At 41.9% G+C, this 20,809-nt stretch overlaps 1 protein-coding gene across 1 annotated transcript in view; it reads left to right on the top strand.

Annotated features, from left to right (window-relative positions):
• The window catches only part of LOC311247575 (E3 ubiquitin-protein ligase TRIM35-like), a gene marked incomplete at both ends in the record, with an annotated part of 83,634 nt that overhangs the window by 56,243 nt on the left and 6,582 nt on the right, over positions 1–20,809 (top strand). The window contains one exon of the mRNA XM_084338608.1: positions 19,203–19,397. Within this exon, the coding sequence (XP_084194734.1) occupies positions 19,203–19,397 (195 nt within the window). The remainder of the gene's footprint in view (positions 1–19,202; positions 19,398–20,809) is intronic.

Below are 20,809 nucleotides of genomic sequence, written 5' to 3'. Positions count from 1 at the left end.
CTGCCAGCATGTTTAATATCCATAATACTAAATGTTTGACTAAGATTTCTATGAAACTTTATTAAAAAAAAAAAAAAAAAAAAAAATTATAATTTTTTCTAAAAACTCATAAAATATATTGGGTCGCACCTAAATCGGCAGGGTCGGTCGGCAACCTGAAACCAACTATTAATTTTGTTAGGCCTGGGCAGCTCCCAGGTGTGAATGGAACTCTGTGAATGTGAAGCAGGGCGTAGCTGAAAAAGAGCATCTGTGCTCAGCGAACCTACCCTGGGTAAATAAAGGTTAAAATTAAAAATTAAAAAATAAACACTGCAAGAACAGGCTGAAGCATAAGTCATTCAAGTAGATGCCGTCCATGGAAGAACAGTGTCCAGGGTAATTCCTTGTACTGTATGAACCAGGGAAACAGTGTGCTGGGGTACCCCAAGTTTGACTCTGGTTCGCTTGACAATTAAGTTTGGGTCACTTCGGTTCCAAGAACAGGCTGAAGCAGCAAGTCATTCAAGTAGATGCCGTCCATGGAAGAACAGTGTCCATCAGGGTAATTCCTTGTACTGTATGAACCAGGGAAACAGTGTGTGGTGTGCTGTGCTGTGCTGGGGTACCCTAAGTTTGACTCTGGTTCGCTTGACTTAAGTTTGGGTCACTTCGGTTCCTTGAGATGCCTCCCTCCCGGTCTGGCGCATAACGAAGCCACTTCTTGACAGTTTCGCTGTAGTCCTGGTCGGTCAGCTTGGGGTCAAACTGTCGAGCAGCAGCTGATAGACACAAAAATAAAAAAGGGAGGAAGAGAGGTGGGTGAGATGATGTACGATGATAAGAGCACCCGGCCCTCACTTCACACGAGTGCGATTTTTTTTAATCACTCAATTACTCACTCTGTAGGTCTACAGTAACAAGCTACAGTCAGCATCCAGTTAGACTGGACAGGAAAGAGAATTAAGCAATCGCCTAGCCTGACACCATCTAGGCAATAAAATGTGTATCCATGCACTTCTAGATCTATCACAGTGTTTAGAGGGTCTATCACACCCTCTAAACACTGCTAGACCCTCTAAACACTGTGACAGACCCTCTAAACACTGATAGACCCTCTAAAGACTGTGATAGACCCGACAAACACTGTGATAGACCCGACAAACACTGCTAGACCCTCTAAACACTGTGATAGACCCTCTAAACACTGCTAGACCCTCTAAACACTGTGACAGACCCTCTAAACACTGATAGACCCTCTAAAGACTGTGATAGACCCGACAAACACTGTGATAGACCCGACAAACACTGTGATAGACCCTCTAAACACTGTGATAGACCCTCAAAACACTATGATAGACCCGACAAACACTGTGATAGATCTATCACAGTGTTTAGAGGGTCTATCACAGTGTTTGTCGGGTCTATCACAGTGTTTGTCGGGTCTATCACAGTGTTTAGAGGGTCTGTCAGTGTTTAGGGGGTCTGTCCCAGTGTTTAGAGGGTCTATCAGTGTTTAGAGGGTGTGATAGACCCTCTAAACACTGTAATAGACCCTACAAACACTGTGATAGACCCTCTAAACACTGATAGACCCTCTAAACACTGTGATAGACCCTCTAAACACTGATAGATCTATCAGTGTTTACAGTGTTTGTCGGGTCTATCACAGTGTTTAGAGGGTCTGTCAGTGTTTAGAGGGTCTATCAGTGTTTAGAGGGTCTATCAGTGTTTAGAGGGTCTATCACAGTGTTTAGAGGGTCTGTCACAGTGTTTAGACGGTCTGATACAGTGTTTAGAGGGTCTGTCACAGTGTTTAGAGGGTCTATCATAGTGTTTAGAGGGTCTATCAGTGTTTAGAGGGTCTGTCACAGTGTTTAGAGGGTCTGTCCCAGTGTTTAGAGGGTCTGTCCCAGTGTTTAGAGGGTCTATCAGTGTTTAGAGGGTGTGATAGACCCTCTAAACACTGTAATAGACCCTACAAACACTGTGATAGACCCTACAAACACTGTGATAGACCCTCTAAACACTGTGATAGACCGTCTAAACACTGTGATAGATCTATCACAGTGTTTACAGTGTTTGTCGGGTCTATCACAGTGTTTAGAGGGTCTATCACAGTGTTTGTAGGGTTTGTAATCACTCGTTTAGCATTTCAAATATTTTAATATTTAAATAAATAAAACTTACATCAACTCCGAGCAGCAGTTTCTCCGTAGGCTCCTTGAAGTACACCATAAGGAGTGTTCTTCGAAGCCTCTGGATCATATCTGGCCAGAACTTCCCTGATCTCCGGGTTGTCCAGTTTCTGGCAGAACTGCAGGATGGTCCGTCCTCTCTGACCCAGGGCATCTGGATCTTTTGAAGGGCATCGGTGTCTGTCAGGAGGCCAAAGTGGGAGAAACAATTAGATCTGAAATTAGTTTCAAAACGGTTGCACTGTGGGGAAAATTTAAAAGTACAGTAGATTACAGTAAATTATTATCTGTTCTTATGCATGCCTGGTGATACTAAATCCAAATTGAACTCAGGCATTTGAAAGATAATATATATATAAATGTGCGAATTGGCTATAATAAGGTCATTTATAAGCATCATATTCTATAATAATATTTCAAATTGCATTGGTCCGGATGGGAGAATTCAGTACTGCATATACACAACCTTCGGTTTAATCATCTTCCCTTTATTAATTTCCTTCGATTTTTTTTTACACATGTCCTCAAGAGGGGACTGAACGAGATCAGTGGCAGTTTTTAATGTTTGGTCATTATTAGCATGGTGTTATTCACTGTCAAAGATGCAAAGAAACATCATAATTCATATTCTCATTTGTTTCATCACAATTTAAGCAAGCCTAGTAATAGACACAATATTTCTGACAATGTGAATACATTCCCTGAGGTCCATAGATGTCCCTAGATGCCAATAATATGCAAATGGACCTTTCGATTTTGATTACTATTATTGTGAAATAATAATTAAATGTGAAATATTGCTATGTTATTGTGAGATTACAAAATCTGATGTGATATTACAGAGGATTTTTATTACAGTATTTTATTGTGAAATAATAATTAAATTATGTGAAATCAAAGGATACTGTATGAATGTCACTGTAATATGACACTCATAGCAGAATTAGTTATCAATAACCTACCTGTATAAATGTTAAAAGTTGTTGCAAATATTTTTTCCCCCTCATAAATATACCACTATATACATTAATCTCTTATATTAGTTTTAAAATGACCATTTAACAGTTTAACAGTGCTCTGAAAATGCTCTGAGAACATGCAGTCATCATTCACTGTTTTAAGCACAAACACATTAGGGAGGGAGGGAGAGAGACAGGCCCGGTTTACCATGACTTTTTAGCAAGCAAGGTAGCAGCAATGCTAAGCTAACTGATTGTGCCAGTGTATCCTGTTAAAGAATACATCATAAGCCACATTTTGAAACGTTACTGACGTTAGCCTACATAAAATGTATAACAGTATATACAACAGGTGGATATCACTAAACACCAAAATCAAGAAACATTCATCATAGCTAACTGCTAACGCTACTAGCTAAATTAGCTTCAGCTAGCAGGCATGAATAACGGTTAATATAATATTCTCTACCATGTAAAAACGAACACGGCACTACTCCGCTGGCGTTTGCAATCGAAAGCATACATACAACATACAACATACAACATACTCCCATAATCTAATCATCATACATTTCACATCTCTTCCCCTTGTTACACAAACATACAATATCAATATACAAATACAAACATTTGAACACAATGCCAAATATTTCCTCACCCGTTATCCATCCCCAGAGCGAATGAAAAGAAAAAACAGCGATCCGCGTTGTAACGCGCATGCGCAGAAGCGCAAACGCACAGCAACCGATGTACACCGCGACAACGTACAACTATTATCACAAAACACTCAGTTTCGTCCTAATACAATGCCACGACATCCACCGCGTCCTCTAATACTTCCTAACAATCATTTTCAAAACTCTAATCATAACACATGTCGCCCGCAAACTCACAAAACAGTCGCACGCAAGCTAACAGCCTAGCCAGCCTCATGCTCCCCTTCTTAGGTCCCACAATATGACGTCATCAACCCGCGACTGCTTCTCCATAACAACATCGTCTTACACTTATTACCGCATTAAATATAACCATTAATACGGCCACAATCACACCAACGAACCACTCGACTTGCTTCTTAACAACAATATCTTCCACAGTGTTTCGTCAAATCTCTCACCTCGCCGCCTTAACGTCCCTAGATTTACCGCGGCTCTTCCACAGAGCTAAGCTAGTTAGCCCCAACTCCCAATATGACTCCAGTGCTTGCACATTGTATCTACCGCTTGTTACATTACTTCTTTCAATAGTTTCGCCGCACTCATTTTCACCGCGCTTAAGAGCGTTAGCCTACATAAAATGTATAACAGTATATACAACAGGTGGATATCACTAAACACCAAAATCAAGAAACATTCATCATAGCTAACTGCTAACGCTACTAGCTAAATTAGCTTCAGCTAGCAGGCATGAATAACGGTTAATATAATATTCTCTACCATGTAAAAACGAACACGGCACTACTCCGCTGGCGTTTGCAATCGAAAGCATACATACAACATACAACATACAACATACAACATACAACATAATCGACATTATTGCCATGCAGTACTCACCGATGCAGAGAGACATGAGGTAGCAGCCAGGAAGCTGCCGCACAGGTGCATTCTGGGAGGCGGGGGCAGCACAAGTGCAGTGCAGTCTGGGTGATGAGACAATGACGACAGCATGTTGAGCAGCATCCGTTGATTCAACATTTATTAGATATTGGCATTTCAATCATTAAAATGCAACCACAAAACAATATTGATTCAATGATATGTTTTCAACATTAGTCAATTGCTTTAGCGGTTAATGGGTGATTCAACATCAATCGTCGACCTTAACCAAAAATCAAGCATTGTGACCATAAATCAACATTGAATTAACACCTTTTGCTATCTGGGTAGGGAGGTGTAGCGATTACTTCCTGGTCTATAGGGAGGTGTAGTGGTTACTTCCTGGTCTATAGTGAGGTGTAGTGGTTACTTCCTGGTCTATAGGGAGGTGTAGCGATTACTTCCTGGTCTATAGGGAGGTGTAGTGGTTACTTCCTGGTCTATAGGGAGGTGTAGTGGTTACTTCCTGGTCTATAGGGAGGTGTAGTGGTTACTTCCTGGTCTATAGGGAAGTGTAGCGGTTACTTCCTGGTCTATAGGGAGGTGTAGTGGTTACTTCCTGGTCTATAGGGAGGTGTAGCGGTTACTTCCTGGTCTATAGGGAGGTGTAGTGGTTACTTCCTGGTCTATAGGGAGGTGTAGTGGTTACTTCCTGGTCTATAGGGAGGTGTAGTGGTTACTTCCTGGTCTATAGGGAAGTGTAGCAGTTACTTCCTGGTCTATAGGGAGGTGTAGTGGTTACTTCCTGGTCTATAGGGAGGTGTAGTGGTTACGTCATTGCTGTTTCAAATAAACGCTAGATTATCGATAGTATATGTGTAATGAAGCGGGCTGAAAAATCTATTATCCATGACCTGGTCAGCGCTAACGTCATACACACACACACACACAGACACGCTGCGATGGCTGAGAAAAAAACATCTGATTAACCCAATACTGGTAAAATAGAGTCCTTACCTCACATCAGATGTTCTGCAAAAAGATTAATATAATTCCTGATCGCCATTCCAAATATTGATCGCGTTTATTGATCCAACGTTATAGTCCGAAACACATAATCGACGCTGCTCTGAGGGTCCTCAGTCAATCTGGTAACACGATACTGCTTGCCTGACATGGGAAAACCCCGGACCGGTCTTTTTTTCTGATGCACAGTCCCACCCAATCCAATCCAATGATGTGCATTACCATCCGGGAGACGATAGGCGGCGGTATTTGCCCTTTTCGAGCTCAGACCCATTCACAATCGCCCTCCCAGCAAATATACCCATGGTAGAACACTTTAGATATCTTGGAGTTGAAATATTCCCCACTATATGCCAAACGGTGAAGTATAATTATTCCGGATTCTTAGATAGGATCACAAATGACTTCGGCAGATGGTCAAAATAAAAAAAAAACTCATTACAGGCCCGAGCATCAATAGTTAAGATGGATGTTTTACCCAGAATTTACTTTTTCAGCTCAATGTTGCCGTTACCCCCCCCCCCCCCCCCCCCCCCCTGTTGGTTACTGGAAAAAATTACACTCCGCTGCATATAAATTCATTTGGAACAACAAACCTCCATGAATAAAAAGATCCACTGCACAGAGAAATAAAGCCGACGGGGGTTTAGCATTTCCAGACTTCAACTATTATTTTAAAGCGTTCTCTTTAAGACCACTGATCACCTGGTTTGATTCTCAAGCATCTGTATCCTGGAGACCATTAGAGGAGAACATAGTGGCACCACATAGACTGCAGGATATAGTATACACCAACTTATCAATTAAGCAATGCAACTCGAGATTTGGCCCTCTTATTACACATGTGATCCGGACATGGCGTGAAACACAGAAAAAGTGTACAAACCACCATAAATGGCACAGTCATTCTCCCCTATTTAATAACAATTTACTCCTTATTGCACAACAACCTATCAGATTTCCTAGATGGGAAAAGAAAGGCATACACACATTGGGGGATATCTTCGATGACCATGGTTTCTGCAGTTATCAAGATATATTTAACAAATTTAACCTCACCAGCTCCACTCATCTTTTCTATCTACAATTAAGAGCAGCTTTGAAGGCTCACAGAGTCCCATTAAAGATTCCACTTGAGCACCACAGATTTCACAAATTCTTTTATGAAAAGGAGACATCGAGAGGCTTCGTCTCTGACTTTTATCGTCCTCATATGAAATCCTTCCCCTAGACTCAGTTTGGAGGAAGGATATCCCAAACTTGGAAGTAGATTTTGATTGGGATGCAGTCTGGGCAAACGTACGGCTATCATCACGTAACCCAGATCACCAACAGATTAATCTTAATTTTATTCATACGACTTACCTGACTCCTAGATGTTTGCACCTAATGGGGCTCAGACAAGACCCTCGATGCTCCTTGTGTTTAAACGGTGCTCTTGGTACATTTATGCATATGTATTGGGAATGCCCTCCTGTTAAGATATTCTGGGAAAAAGTAACCACTCAATTATCAGAATTGTTATCTCTGACCATACCTATACTGCCTTCTGTATTGTTGTTGAATGATGTTTCTCAGTTATCAACCTCTGTACATGTAAAAAGACTCATTTTGTCCGGTCTTACGGCAGCCAGAAAGTTGATAGCATCACGCTGGATTCAACCGGATAAAATGTGCCGGAAGGTATGGGTTCTTACCTATCTCGATGTGATTTATCTAGAGATATCTACTGCATCAATTGTAGGTGTTAATGAAGCCAGCATAGTAATCTGGTTAGCTGTGGTGGAGAAGATAAAGGGAAGCATATGAACTTGTAATTTCTGATGTTAAATGGAATAGTGGATGTATAGTCCAAGAGGGGGTCCTGAGGGGGGGGGGGGGGGGGGGGGGGGGGAAGGAAAGAGCGAGGAAGAGCGAGCAAGAGCACATGTATTGTATTGTATTTATTATTTTTATGTCTTTTAATCTACATTTATTTTGATTTAATTACTGGACTGTCATTGTTGTTATTATTATTTCTGTCGTTGTTCTGTGATTTATCATTGATTTTTACTGTTACTGTATTGTTTGTTTAGTTTTATGTTAAAAAAGGGAAAATAAAAAACATTTGTTCAAAAAAAAAGAACTGCTCTTTGATAGGGGGGGGGGGTTATAATCTGAGGGGAGAACTCAATTTAAAAGTGCTTAATGTACGCACTACCATGAGAAGACACTGCATCTCAATATGTGGAGTGAAACTGTGGAACAGTCTGAATGTGGTGCTAAAGCAATGTCCAAACATGAGACAATTCAAACTGATGTATAAGGAAATGATGTTCACGAGGTACAGGGATGAGGAAGGGACTTGATATTCACGGGTGTTTACATTTAAATTTTTATTTATTTCATGTTTTACATATAGTTTTTTTTTTTTTTTTTTTGGCATATATATGTGACCAGGTATGGACTTCAGGGTCATGTTGAGGGATCTTCATTTATTTTTTTTTACATATTGTGAAAGTACAGATTCATACCTTAAAAATAAGCCATCACTTGAACATTTTGGTGGGATATTTTTCAAGCTACATCCTATGAATCATGGAGATATCAGTAAACGCATTCAGAGATGAATGGTCTTCGAACTTGTGGAGAGGTTCACACCTGTGATTTAATCAACTACAACCCTACCCAGAATGCATTGTATTCCATGGCCCCCCTCTCTCTGGGGACATTAACACCTTGCATCAGGCTCTTTTGTTATGGCAATGACTCTGTCTTGTGGCAAGTTGTTGTGGCAGTTGAAGTATTTGCCTTGTAAGTCTAAAAGCTAAATTACTAAATGTAAATGTATTATAAGGAAAGGTTAACCTTCTGTAGTGTGGTAGTGAAAGGGTTAACCATCTGTAGTGTGGTAGTGAAAGGTTTGTTGGAAGCCTCACATAAGCCATGTAATGTTGGGGGTCAAGGTATTGGCTGAAGGAAAGGCTACATCAATAAGCATTTAGATGTTTAGATTTAAAGGTTAACCTTCTGTAGTGTGGCAGTGAAAGGGTTAACCTTCTGTAGCTGTGAGAGAATTGTTGAATAGATACACAAATGTTCTAGAATGTTTGATTATGACATCATACTGTGACATCACAAATGTTTTCGGGCATTCATAACATTATTTTCTATGATGAATTGAAAATGGGGGATCCTGATGTAAACAAGATGAAAGTCTTTCTCTGGTCTGCATCCCCTTAACAATTGTGTGTATTGAGCTGTACTGTATTGTACCCATTCTGCAATCTGTTAATAAACTTTTCAATCAATCAATCAAGTTAACCTTCTGTAGTGTGGCAGTGAAAGGGTTAACCTTCTGTAGTGTGGTAGTGAAAGGTTTCTGCCACTCTTCACAAGCAAAGAGACTTTCCATTCCGTGAAAACCCGCCCTACTCTGCTCTGATTCGCAGACTGTGGGTGGGGGGGAGAAACGCTGAATGTGATTGGATCAGAGTAGCCAGACAGACAGGCAGAGCAGCCAGCCGGACAGTGGAGCACTGAGAGAGAGGAAACGGCGGAGGATTTAACGAGGCGCGTTAATACAATTTTGTTTATCTGGCTTATTGCTGCGGATTCAAGCCAAGTTGCAATAATACAGTACAGCTCAATACACACAATTGTTAAGGGGATGCAGACCCAGAAAGACGTTTGTCTTGTCATCAAATGAATTGCCAGCGCGCGTTCGTCTACAACAACAACCAACGCGTCCTATAATAATAATAACTTGTTTGTTATTTTCTTTGAGTTTCCCTATTGAATGAATTTACTTCTTATACCATTAGGTTGCAATAAATTCACTCGAATTAAATTCGTTCGCTCATCAAATTCATGACATTCTAAATGTGTTTTAATGTTGTTTAATTTAATGACAATACACCCGCGCGGACTCGCGTTTTTTTTTAATCTTTTTTATATGGACAGGACACTGCGTTTGTTGCGTTGCTATAACTTATAACATTAAGATAAAGTGTATAAACATTGTTCTTCTCCCTGCTAAGAAAGGAGAGCGTTTGGCTGTGTGTGTTTCAACACCTCTTAAGTACCTGTTAAGCTGACAGACCCACACGTAAATCCCCTCACCTGTAGTTTTTCCACAGTATTGAGAGACAATACTGTCGAACTATATAACAATAATTACCTCATTTACAAGTTGTATTTAAGTTTGCAAATAAGAGCAAATAAGAGAACACATTATTGACATTTCAAAGATGTAAAAAAAAACAGATTTCGATTTTTTTCGATTTTCTGAAGAGCAAGACAATTGTTCCTTTTCTGGCACTTGTTTCTCACCGGATCAAATCGGGTTTGGTCACGTCGAGTCACATATATATTTTTTTTTTCTTTTTTATGTTTTAAAATAGTACACTCATTTGAGTAGTGGAAAAGGGGTAGGATTAAATAAGTGTATACTTCTTCCTACTCCTTTTCGAACATGTAGATTGAGTTGTGTTTTACTTTTGTTATTGTTTGTTTGTATTCATTGCATGTTCGAAATAAAGATTTCAAATCAAATCAAATCAAATCGCTAATAAAAGAAATAACGATTAAAAGACGAGAAAACTCGTCATTGGCACTCAACGCATGGCGAGTTAGCACGACTAATCTCGTTGTTGGCACTCAATGTGTTAAGGAATTTCCACAGCTGTTTTTTTTACTCACATAAATTATATCAATAATGAATGTTGCCGTCTGCTCTGTGTGAACATTCAGATTATTGTCCCGGTACTGAATATAAGTAGGGATGCACCGATCTGACTTTTTCAGTCCCGATACCGATACCTGGCTTTGGGTATTGGCCGATACCGAGTACCGATCCGATACCCATACCATTATCTGAAATAATTTCTTTTTAAAGAAATCTAACCCTAACTAACCTTACGGTCATGCACTTGTCCTAATATACTAACCTACACTGTAGCACTCAAACCTTTGATGAACATTGTTACTCAGCTGATGGAGTTGTGCCCTTCCTGATGACCTGATGACCCCAAATAGACAGTCTCCTGCACACCGTATGTATATTTTTTCTCCCGCCCACCCACCCCCTCCAAATGTATATACTTTCTCCCCACCGTATGTATATTTTTTCTCTAAATGTACAGTCTCCTCCCCATCATATGTATATAACCTCTGTTAGGATCTATGGGCAACAGTACTGTATATTTGCATATCGTATATATGTCACAAATGTAATAGTACTATATACCTGTATGTCATGTATGTCCCTATGCCATAAATGTCATGATGTCATGTATGTTGTGTATGTCATAAATGTCACTATGAATTGAAAATGGGGGACCCTGATGTAAACAAGACGAAAGTATTTCTCTGGTCTGCATCCCCTTAACAATTGTGTGCATTGAGCCGTACTGTATTGTACCCATTCTGCAATCGTTAAATAAAGTTTTCATTCATTCATTCATTCATTCATTCATTCATTCATTCATTCATTCATTCATTCATTCATTCATTCGTTCATTCGTTCATTCATTCATTCGTTCATTCATTCATTCATTGTTGTACAGAACTTGTAAGTTGATTTGGATAAAAGAGTCAGCTAAATGGCTAAATGTAAATACCCATTGTTCAATTAATAAACTGTATGCCTCACTGTGTGGAAGAGATTGGGATCATTATTTTGTGCAAGGCAACATCAGGCTTGACTTAAAACATTACTTTCCTAACTTAGTGAAACTAAATGTAACAAATTAACACATAGATATAAATGTACTGAATTTGTATTTCTTATTATATTATATAAATTATTTAAAAACAATTATAAATTAAAAAAAAATCCGATATATATATATATTTTTTTTTACCGATACCCGATCCAGCTTTATAACTGATATTGGGTCGATATCTGGTTATATACTAGAGAGGTGAGGTCACTACACCTGGTTATATACTAGAGAGGTGAGGTCACTACACCTGGTTATATACTAGAGAGGTTGCTGTGTTCTGTAATGCTGTAATTCCCAAGAGTCTCCACTATGGGGCGTAGTTGATACAACGCCTTGCTATACTACACTGTATGATGATAGAAGAAGAGTAGACACGCTGAATGAGAATAAGAACAGAATGTACTATGCTGTAACCTAACCTGCTATGCTTGACTAAAAGACTAAAGAGTAATCCTGTATCCGGAGTCTTACTACTACACCTCTACATACATACAAACTACTACGTACGTACTACATAACAATTGGCGACGAGTGAAGTTGAACCGGGGAATCTTATAACGACGTTTTTACTACAGGAGAATGGCTAATTTACATGTGCCTTCTCCAACAGCGTTTCTACCCTGCCCCGGCGAACCTACTATGCCGTTCAGGACTTGGCACCAGGTGTTCACGAATTACATGCTGGTAATAAATGCGACTGGAAGTGGCTGGTCCGAAGCTCGGAGGAGAGCTACCCTTCTACATTGCCTGGGTACCGAGGGTCAGCGGATTTTCTACACATTACCAGATACAGGTGATACTGTGGCTAACGCCGTGGCAGCGTTGGATGCACATTTCACTCCAAGAATCAACGTGGTAGTCGAGCGACACGCGTTCAGAAAGCATGCACAAGCACCGCATGAAAGCATTGCACAATACGTTGTTGCTTTGCGTGACCTAGCTACCAGATGTGACTTTGATAATAAAACTGAGGAAAATCTCCGGGATCAGTTGATTGAACATGTAGCTAGCCCACAGATAAGGGAACGTCTACTGCTTGAACCAGGTTTGACGCTGGACAAGGCTATCAACCTAGCTACGCAGTTTGAAGCAGCTACACTGCATGCTAAAGCTACTGTATCAGTACCGAGCGTGCTGCTCCAGTACAGGCCGTGATGCCGCGGTCTCAGAATACATTCAAGAAACGGGACTGGCAGCTAAACCTGCTGCTGCTACTGATTCTGCCTCCACTCGCTCTTGCTACCGATGTGGTTCGGGGAGCCACCTGGCGAACTCTTCACAATGTCCAGCAGTGAAAGTGACTTGCAAATTATGCCAGAAAACAGGACATTTTGCTCGTGTCTGCCGTGCTAAAATACAGTCGGTGAGTACAGTGGAAATTCCTGAAACTATAGTGCTATGCTTGGGAGCTTCTGACATTACAAAAAGGATTGTGTGCAATGTGCATGTACACACACCTACTACCCAGGCTCAGGAATTGAGACTGGTTGTGGACACAGGCTCAGCAGTATCCATAATGCCACTGTCTACTTATGAGAAATACTTCAGTGAAACTACCCTATCTGCACCTACTGTTCGGCTGGTGTCGTACACCAAGGCTAGCATACCTGTCATGGGGTGCCTACAGGCACAGGTGAGGAGAGACAATGTCACGGTCCCTGCTACATTTTACGTTGTGGATAAAGGAACTCCCCTACTGGGAATGGACCTGTTGACTGCACTCCACCTCTGAATTAGTGGAACTACTGTCCTCCCCTCCTCCGCTCCCACGCCGGCTACACCTGCTCCTGTGATGGCTACTACTGTCACAGCTCCTACGGCATTTGGCTGTGCAAAAGGCTTTGTGCATTGTGTAAAAATGTACCCTACTGTTAAGCCAGTCCACCAGAAATTACGCCGCTTGCCTTTCGCGGTCAGGGACGCCGTCTCTACTCAGGGCCGCCTGGGAGAAATGCGAGGCCCTGATTTAAACGCGAATTTTCTTTTCTTTCTTTTTTTTCATGCAGTCAACATATTCTTAAATAATAGCGCTGCCCGAGGCTGGGCATGATACAGTCAACATATAGCAAGAGAGAGAGCGAGAGAGAGCTCCCGTTCTACAGTCAATATACAGTGTTATCGCTGCACAGACCCGGCAATGCCCCTGACCCTCCACCAGAGCAAGGCCAGAGAGAGAGAGAGAGAGAGAGAGAGAGAGAGAGAGAGAGAGAGAGAGAGAGAGAGAGAGAGAGAGAGAGAGAGAGAGAGAGAGAGAGAGACACATTGGAAAGAAACAACCCAAAACCAGAGCAAATTGAAATGCTATTTGGCCCTAAACAGAGAGTACACAGTGGCAGAATACCTGAGCACTGTGACTGACCCAATATTAAGAAGATCCTTGACTAGGTACAGACTCAGCGAGCACAGCCTAGCCATCGAGAAAAGCCGCCATAGGCAGACCTGGCTCCCAAGCGAAGACAGACCCACTGCACACAAGATGAGGTGGAAACCGAGCTCCACTTCTTAACAACCTGCCCACTATACCAAGACATATACTTCCCACAAATTGCAAACACCCAAAGAGACTTTGAAAACATGGACAATAACTCAAAACTCCCATACCTGGAAGAAATACAAGAATGTGAAATAAAGCCCATTTGAATTGAAGAGAGAGAGATAGATAGAGCATGTCTGTGTGTGTTAGAAAGAGAGAGATAGAGAGAGAGCATGTCTGTTTGTGTGTGTGTGTGTTAGAGAGAGAGCATGTATCTGTGTGTGTGTGTGTTAGAAAGAGAGATAAAGATAGAGAGAGAGAGCATGTCATTTTGTGTGTTAGAGAGAGATATAGAGCATGTCTGTGTGTGTTAGAAAGAGAGAGAGAGAGAGCATGTGTGTTTGTGTGTTAGAGAGAGACAGCATGTCTGTGTGTGTGTGTGTGTTAGAGAGAGAGCATGTATGTGTGTGTGTTAGAGCAGTGGTTCCCAAACCTCTCCTTGAGACACCCCAGCCGTTCCATGTATTTGTTAAATTCCACCACCAGCACACCTGATTCAACTAATAAAGGGCTTGTTAAGTTGAATCAGGTGTGCTGGTGGTGGAATTTAACAAATACATGGAACGGCTGGGGTGCTTCGAGGAGAGGATTGGGAAGCACTGTGTTTTAGAGAGAGAGAGAGAGAGAGAGAGAGAGAGAGAGAGAGAGAGAGAAGAGAGAGAGAGAGAGAGAGAGAGAGAGATCAACGGCGGGAATAGAATAGGTTGCATGAAAAACTCACCCTAACGCAGAATCAATGGCAAAGTTGGAAGGAGACGACATCGACGCATTTTCCGTGGAGATGAAAAGTACCAGTCCCTTGGGAGTCCTAGTTTATCTGCCACACGTTAGCACTCGATAACTTAGCAATTAGCTAAAGGCAGGGACGGTAACTAGCGTTAGCTAACGCTAGCTAGCGTTAGCTAACGCTAGTTAGCTAGCGATAGCTAACGCTAGCTAGCTAGCATTAGCTAACGCTAGTTACGCGTCCCTGCCTTTAGCTAATTGCTACTAGCCGACATAGCTATAGCCTGACTGAAGGTTCTAACATGCAACAACTTTCATCTTCAGTCCATCTGCCGAACATCCTCTTCATCTTGGCAAAGTTGGCATAACCATCATACTTTGTATTGATAACAAGCTTATGGCACACGGTGTTATTTCTTCTGCTCCATGCTGCTTTTCAAAAGACATCCACTCGCTCCTCTGGATAGGGCTGAATAGATCCTGTAGCTACTACTGCTGCTGCGAATACTACTACTGCTGCTGCGGATACTACTGCTACTACTGATACTACTACTACTACTACTACTACTGCTGCTACTACTACTACTACTGCTACTACTACTACTACTACTACTACTACTACTACTACTACTACTACTACTACTACTACTACTACTGCTGCTACTACTACTACTGCTACTACTGATACTACTACTACTACTACTACTACTACTGCTGCTACTACTACTACTGCTACTACTGATACTACTACTACTACTACTACTACTGCTGCTACTACTACTACTGCTGCACCTACTACTGCTGCTACTATTACTGCTTCTACTGACTCTGCTATGGATGTGGAGCCCGAGATGGTAGCACACACCTCTGCTACACTCAGTGCCCGGTCGGTCACTGAGTTTGGGGCTGCTTGCCCTGAAGTGATTGCCACCACTGGCATTTCACCACATGAACTGCTTTACGGTCGTAAAATGGGCACAAAACTGGACGTACTGCCCTTGCAGCCTACTGTGAGTGCACAGGACGAGACTGTGAGAGAAACGGTCCAAAACAAGAAGGCCAAAATGAAGCACTACACAGATGCTAAGCGTGGCGCTCGTGCACCTGTTTTTCGGGAGGGGGAGAGAGTCAGGATTAGAATACCACATCACGTCCCCAAAGCACACCCGAGATACAGTGCACCAATGACAGTGAAAAAGAGGATTGGAAAAAGCACCTTTCTGCTCAATGATGGAAAGAAATGGAACGCATCCCGTCTGGCTCACACTTCGAACATTCCAGATGACCATGACTTAGGGATCCGCCCTGCCCTGACAGCGCTCAGCGGTCACACTCCAGCACAGTCGCGTGCAAGCAGCAAGCCTAGTTGGCATCAGGACTTTGTTGCACACTGAGTGAGAACTAAGAGTAATATTGGTTGAGCATATATAATTATATCTTGATAATGATTGAATAACCTGTGCTCTCTTTGTTTAATGATTACCTTGAGTTACACGTTTTATGATACTGACTGTTGGTTCAGTTTACTTAAGAAAGTGAAAAAGCAAACGTTCTGAATTTGCATAATGCTGAGTAGCAAGTAACATCCTATTACAGAAAAAGGAGATGTTGTGTTCTGTAATGCTGTAATTCCCAAGAGTCTCCACTATGGGGCGTAGTTGATACGATGCCTTGCTATACTACACTGTATGATGATAGAAGAAGAGTAGACACGCTGAATGAGAATAAGAACAGAATGTACTAATGCTGTAACCTAACCTGCTATGCTTGACTAAAAGACTAAAGAGTAATCCTGTATCCGGAGTCTTACTACTACACCTCTACATACATACAAAATACTACATACGTACTACATAACAGAGGTGAGGTCACTACACCTGGTTATATACTAGAGAGGTGAGGTCACTACACCTGGTTATATACTAGAGAGGTGAGGTCACTTCACCTGGTTATATACTAGAGAGGTGAGGTCACTTCACCTGGTTATATAGTAGAGAGGTGAGGTCACTACACCTGGTTATATACTAGAGAGGTGAGGTCACTACACCTGGTTATATACTAGAGAGGTGAGATCACTACACCTGGTTATATACTAGAGAGGTGAGGTCACTACACCTGGTTATATACTAGAGAGGTGAGGTCACTACACCTGGTTATATACTAGAGAGGTGAGGTCACTTCACCTGGTTATATACTAGAGAGGTGAGGTCACTACACCTGGTTATATACTAGAGAGGTGAGGTCACTTCACCTGGTTATATACTAGAGAGGTGAGGTCACTACACCTGGTTATATACTAGAGAGGTGAGGTCACTACACCTGGTTATATACTAGAGAGGTGAGGTCACTTCACCTGGTTATATACTAGAGAGGTGAGGTCACTTCACCTAGTTATATACTAGAGAGGTGAGGTCACTACACCTGGTTATATACTAGAGAGGTGACGTCACTACACCTGGTTATATACTAGAGAGGTGAGGTCACTACACCTGGTTATATACTAGAGAGGTGAGGTCACTACACCTGGTTATATACTAGAGAGGTGAGGTCACTACACCTGGTTATATACTAGAGAGGTGAGGTCACTACACCTGGTTATATACTAGAGAGGTGAGGTCACTACACCTGGTTATATACTAGAGAGGTGAGGTCACTTCACCTGGTTATATACTAGAGAGGTGAGGTCACTACACCTGGTTATATACTAGAGAGGTGAGGTCACTACACCTGGTTATATACTAGAGAGGTGAGGTCACTTCACCTGGTTATATACTAGAGAGGTGAGGTCACTACACCTGGTTATATACTAGAGAGGTGAGGTCACTACACCTGGTTATATACTAGAGAGGTGAGGTCACTTCACCTGGTTATATACTAGAGAGGTGAGGTCACTACACCTGGTTATATACTAGAGAGGTGAGGTCACTACACCTGGTTATATACTAGAGAGGTGAGGTCACTACACCTGGTTATATACTAGAGAGGTGAGGTCACTACACCTGGTTATATACTAGAGAGGTGAGGTCACTACACCTGGTTATATACTAGAGAGGTGAGGTCACTACACCTGGTTATATACTAGAGAGGTGAGGTCACTTCACCTGGTTATATACTAGAGAGGTGAGGTCACTACACCTGGTTATATACTAGAGAGGTGGGCATGGCCACTTCACCTGCACAGTAAATTTCGCAGAGTAAATTTTACTCAAATTGAGTTTGAGTAAAATGTACTCAGTTTGAGTAAAAGTTACCTTGCGAAATTTACTGTGTGGTTATATACTAGAGAGGTGGGTGTGACCACTTCACCTGGTTATATACTAGAGAGGTGGGTGTGACCACTTCACCTGGTTATATACTAGAGAGGTGGGCGTGGTTAGGTGAATGGTAGGTGCATGAAAAGTTCTTTCAACGAACGCCCATAGTCCAATAGGCGAAGCAAGACGCTTTGCGAGTAATGACATAACTAGGATTATAACCTTTGATATACAGGTGATAAACATCAGTGTTTCTAAACTCCTCATCGACCGACACCCGCCTGCTCCAGATAAAACCCACAGCTCGTACTGAAGGAGTAGGACTAGATTTAGACAAACACAGGAAGGACTAGTGTAGAGGAGCCAAAGCTATATATTTAGGTTATGGTATATTATATATGAATGTTTATATGTTTATTTTTATATCCTTACATTGTAACAGCATTATGAATGTTGAGTGGATTTAGATCAGTAGGATGTCATAATAGACCATTCTAGAACATTGGTGAAGATTCATAGCCGAACGTTCTAGAACATTGGTGATGTCATCGTATGATGTCATGACCGAACCTTCTAGAACGTTTGTGTATCTATATATATTCAGCAATTCTCGCTGCCAGGTCAGTGTGCATCTTGAAACAGTGCTGAGCAGTACTGAACCGATAGACTAAACAGCATAGATTTCCGGCTTTCCAGTGTGGAAGAATCTTCATGTGTCGAGTCGGCGGTGATTTGGAGACTGGGAAAATACAGTTTTCTTACCTTGTAGTAGTAACGTGAATATTTAGGAAAATAGCTTTGGGACCGCTTCTGTAAAGGAAGACTTCGCTGTGGAAGAGAAATAAACCATTTGGATATCTTTGTTTTACACTGGAGCGGCTGTGGACATTATTTGTCTTTATCAACGAACGTACTACTCACAAGTAAGCAACTTTAACCAGTAGAGTGGAACGTCGGCCCTCATAACTAGTGATCAAACAGTGACTTCAACCAGCTGCTGACTGAATCTAAGTAAGTTTATAACAAAAGTTAAAGTAAACTTCAGGGAGCTTTCCAGAGGAGGGAGTGTTACTGAGAGACAAAATGGCTTCGTCTCATTGTGAAGAGGATCTGTCTTGTCCCGTGTGCCGTGACATCTACACAGATCCTGTCGTCTTGTTGTGTAGCCACAGCTTCTGTAAAGCCTGTCTGCAACAATACTGGAGAGACAGAGAAGACAAGAACTGTCCACTTTGTAGGGAAATCTCTTCAATGTTAGATCCTCCTCGTAACTTGGCGTTGAAGAACCTGTGTGAGGCCTTCAGGGAGAGAAGCCAGGGAGCTCCAGCAGGTTCTGAGGTGCTCTGCAGTCTGCACAGAGAAGAACTCAAGCTCTTCTGTCTGGATGAGCACCAGCCCATCTGTGTGGTGTGTCAGTCCTCCAGAAAACACAAGAGCCACAACTGCTGCCCCATAGAGGAAGCTTCGGAGGATTACAAGGTATGGCAAAATCATTATTATATTAATTTATTCAATCTTTAATTATACTCAATAAATACAGAGTAAACATTATTGTCACGTTGTTAATGAATACAGAAACATTAGACAATCAGAACAATTAGATGGGATTAGATTGAGACACTGATGTTGGAGTTGATTTATTTGTGTCCACAACGTAGGAGGTGTGAGAATCAATGTCAGTGTGAGAGTCAATGTCAGTGTGAGAGTCAATGTCAGTGTGGGATTCAATGTCAGCATGGGAGTCAATGTCAGTGTGGGAGTCCATGTCAGTGTGGGAGTCCATGTCAGTGTGGGAGTCCATGTCAGCATGGGAGTCAATGTCAGTGTGGGAGTCCATGTCAGTGTGGGAGTCAATGTCAGTGTGGGAGTCAATGTCAGTGTGAGAGTCCATGTCAGTGTGAGAGTCAGTGTGGGAGTCAATGTCAGTGTGGGAGTCCATGTCAGTGTGGGAGTCAATGTCAGTGTGGGAGTCCATGTCAGTGTGGGAGTCCATGTCAGTGTGGGAGTCAATGTCAGTGTGGGAGTCAATGTCAGTGTGGGAGTCCAGGGTGGCCTGGGTGGCAAACGTACTCCAGTCCGTGAGTTGAAACCGGTGCTGCAGCACAGAGTCCTCAGACTTGCATCTTTCAAGTGAAATACATCATGAATGAATGAATGCATGAATGAATGAATGAATTAATGAATGAATGAATGAATGAATGAATGAATGAATGAATGAATGAATTCCATTGCAGAAGCAGCTCCAGCCTCCACTGAAGACCTTACGTGACAAGCTACAGGCCTTTAAAGAAATCAAACGAACATGCGTCCGCACAGCAGAACACGTAAAGGTACAAATATTCTGTATTAATGATAAATGATTTACTGTAAGGTTTCAGCTGCACTCAACCTGCACACAGTAAAAATAAGTGCCCTATTGTACATTTGTAGTCCATTGTGGGAGACATGATTTTTAACCCCCCTACTGTATATTTCAGTTAGTTAGATAGTAGATTATAACACTACCTTATGCATACTGCACCTTATGTGACACTGTGAATGCTGTATAGTTAGTTAGATAGTAAATTATATTGACTTATTTCCTTAAACTTATTTGTTTACGCTGCTTGTGTTGTTTTTACTACCTGTACCCCCCCCCCCCCCCCCCAGGGGCGTAGTTATGGGGGGGGACACTTCTGTTTTCAGAAGACAGTTATTGTCCCCTGCACTTTTTTACCGTCCAAAACAATGTTACACGATAATAAACGGAGACGCGACGCGGCACTTGGACCACACGGAAAACGGCTGCTTGTTCCATCTCTGAGCTCAGGTCTCTGACGACCTGAGCCATTGTCATGCAAAGACAAGGTGAGCACCCGGCGAGGGACGAGTCGCATGTTTGTGTGCACGCA

This window comes from Notolepis coatsorum, assembly GCF_963971535.1.
Source record: "Notolepis coatsorum genome assembly, contig: SCAFFOLD_555, whole genome shotgun sequence".
Lineage (NCBI taxonomy): Eukaryota > Metazoa > Chordata > Actinopteri > Aulopiformes > Paralepididae > Notolepis > Notolepis coatsorum.
The sequence above is the reverse complement of the archived record's forward strand: the minus strand, read 5'-3'. Positions and strand labels throughout refer to the sequence as shown.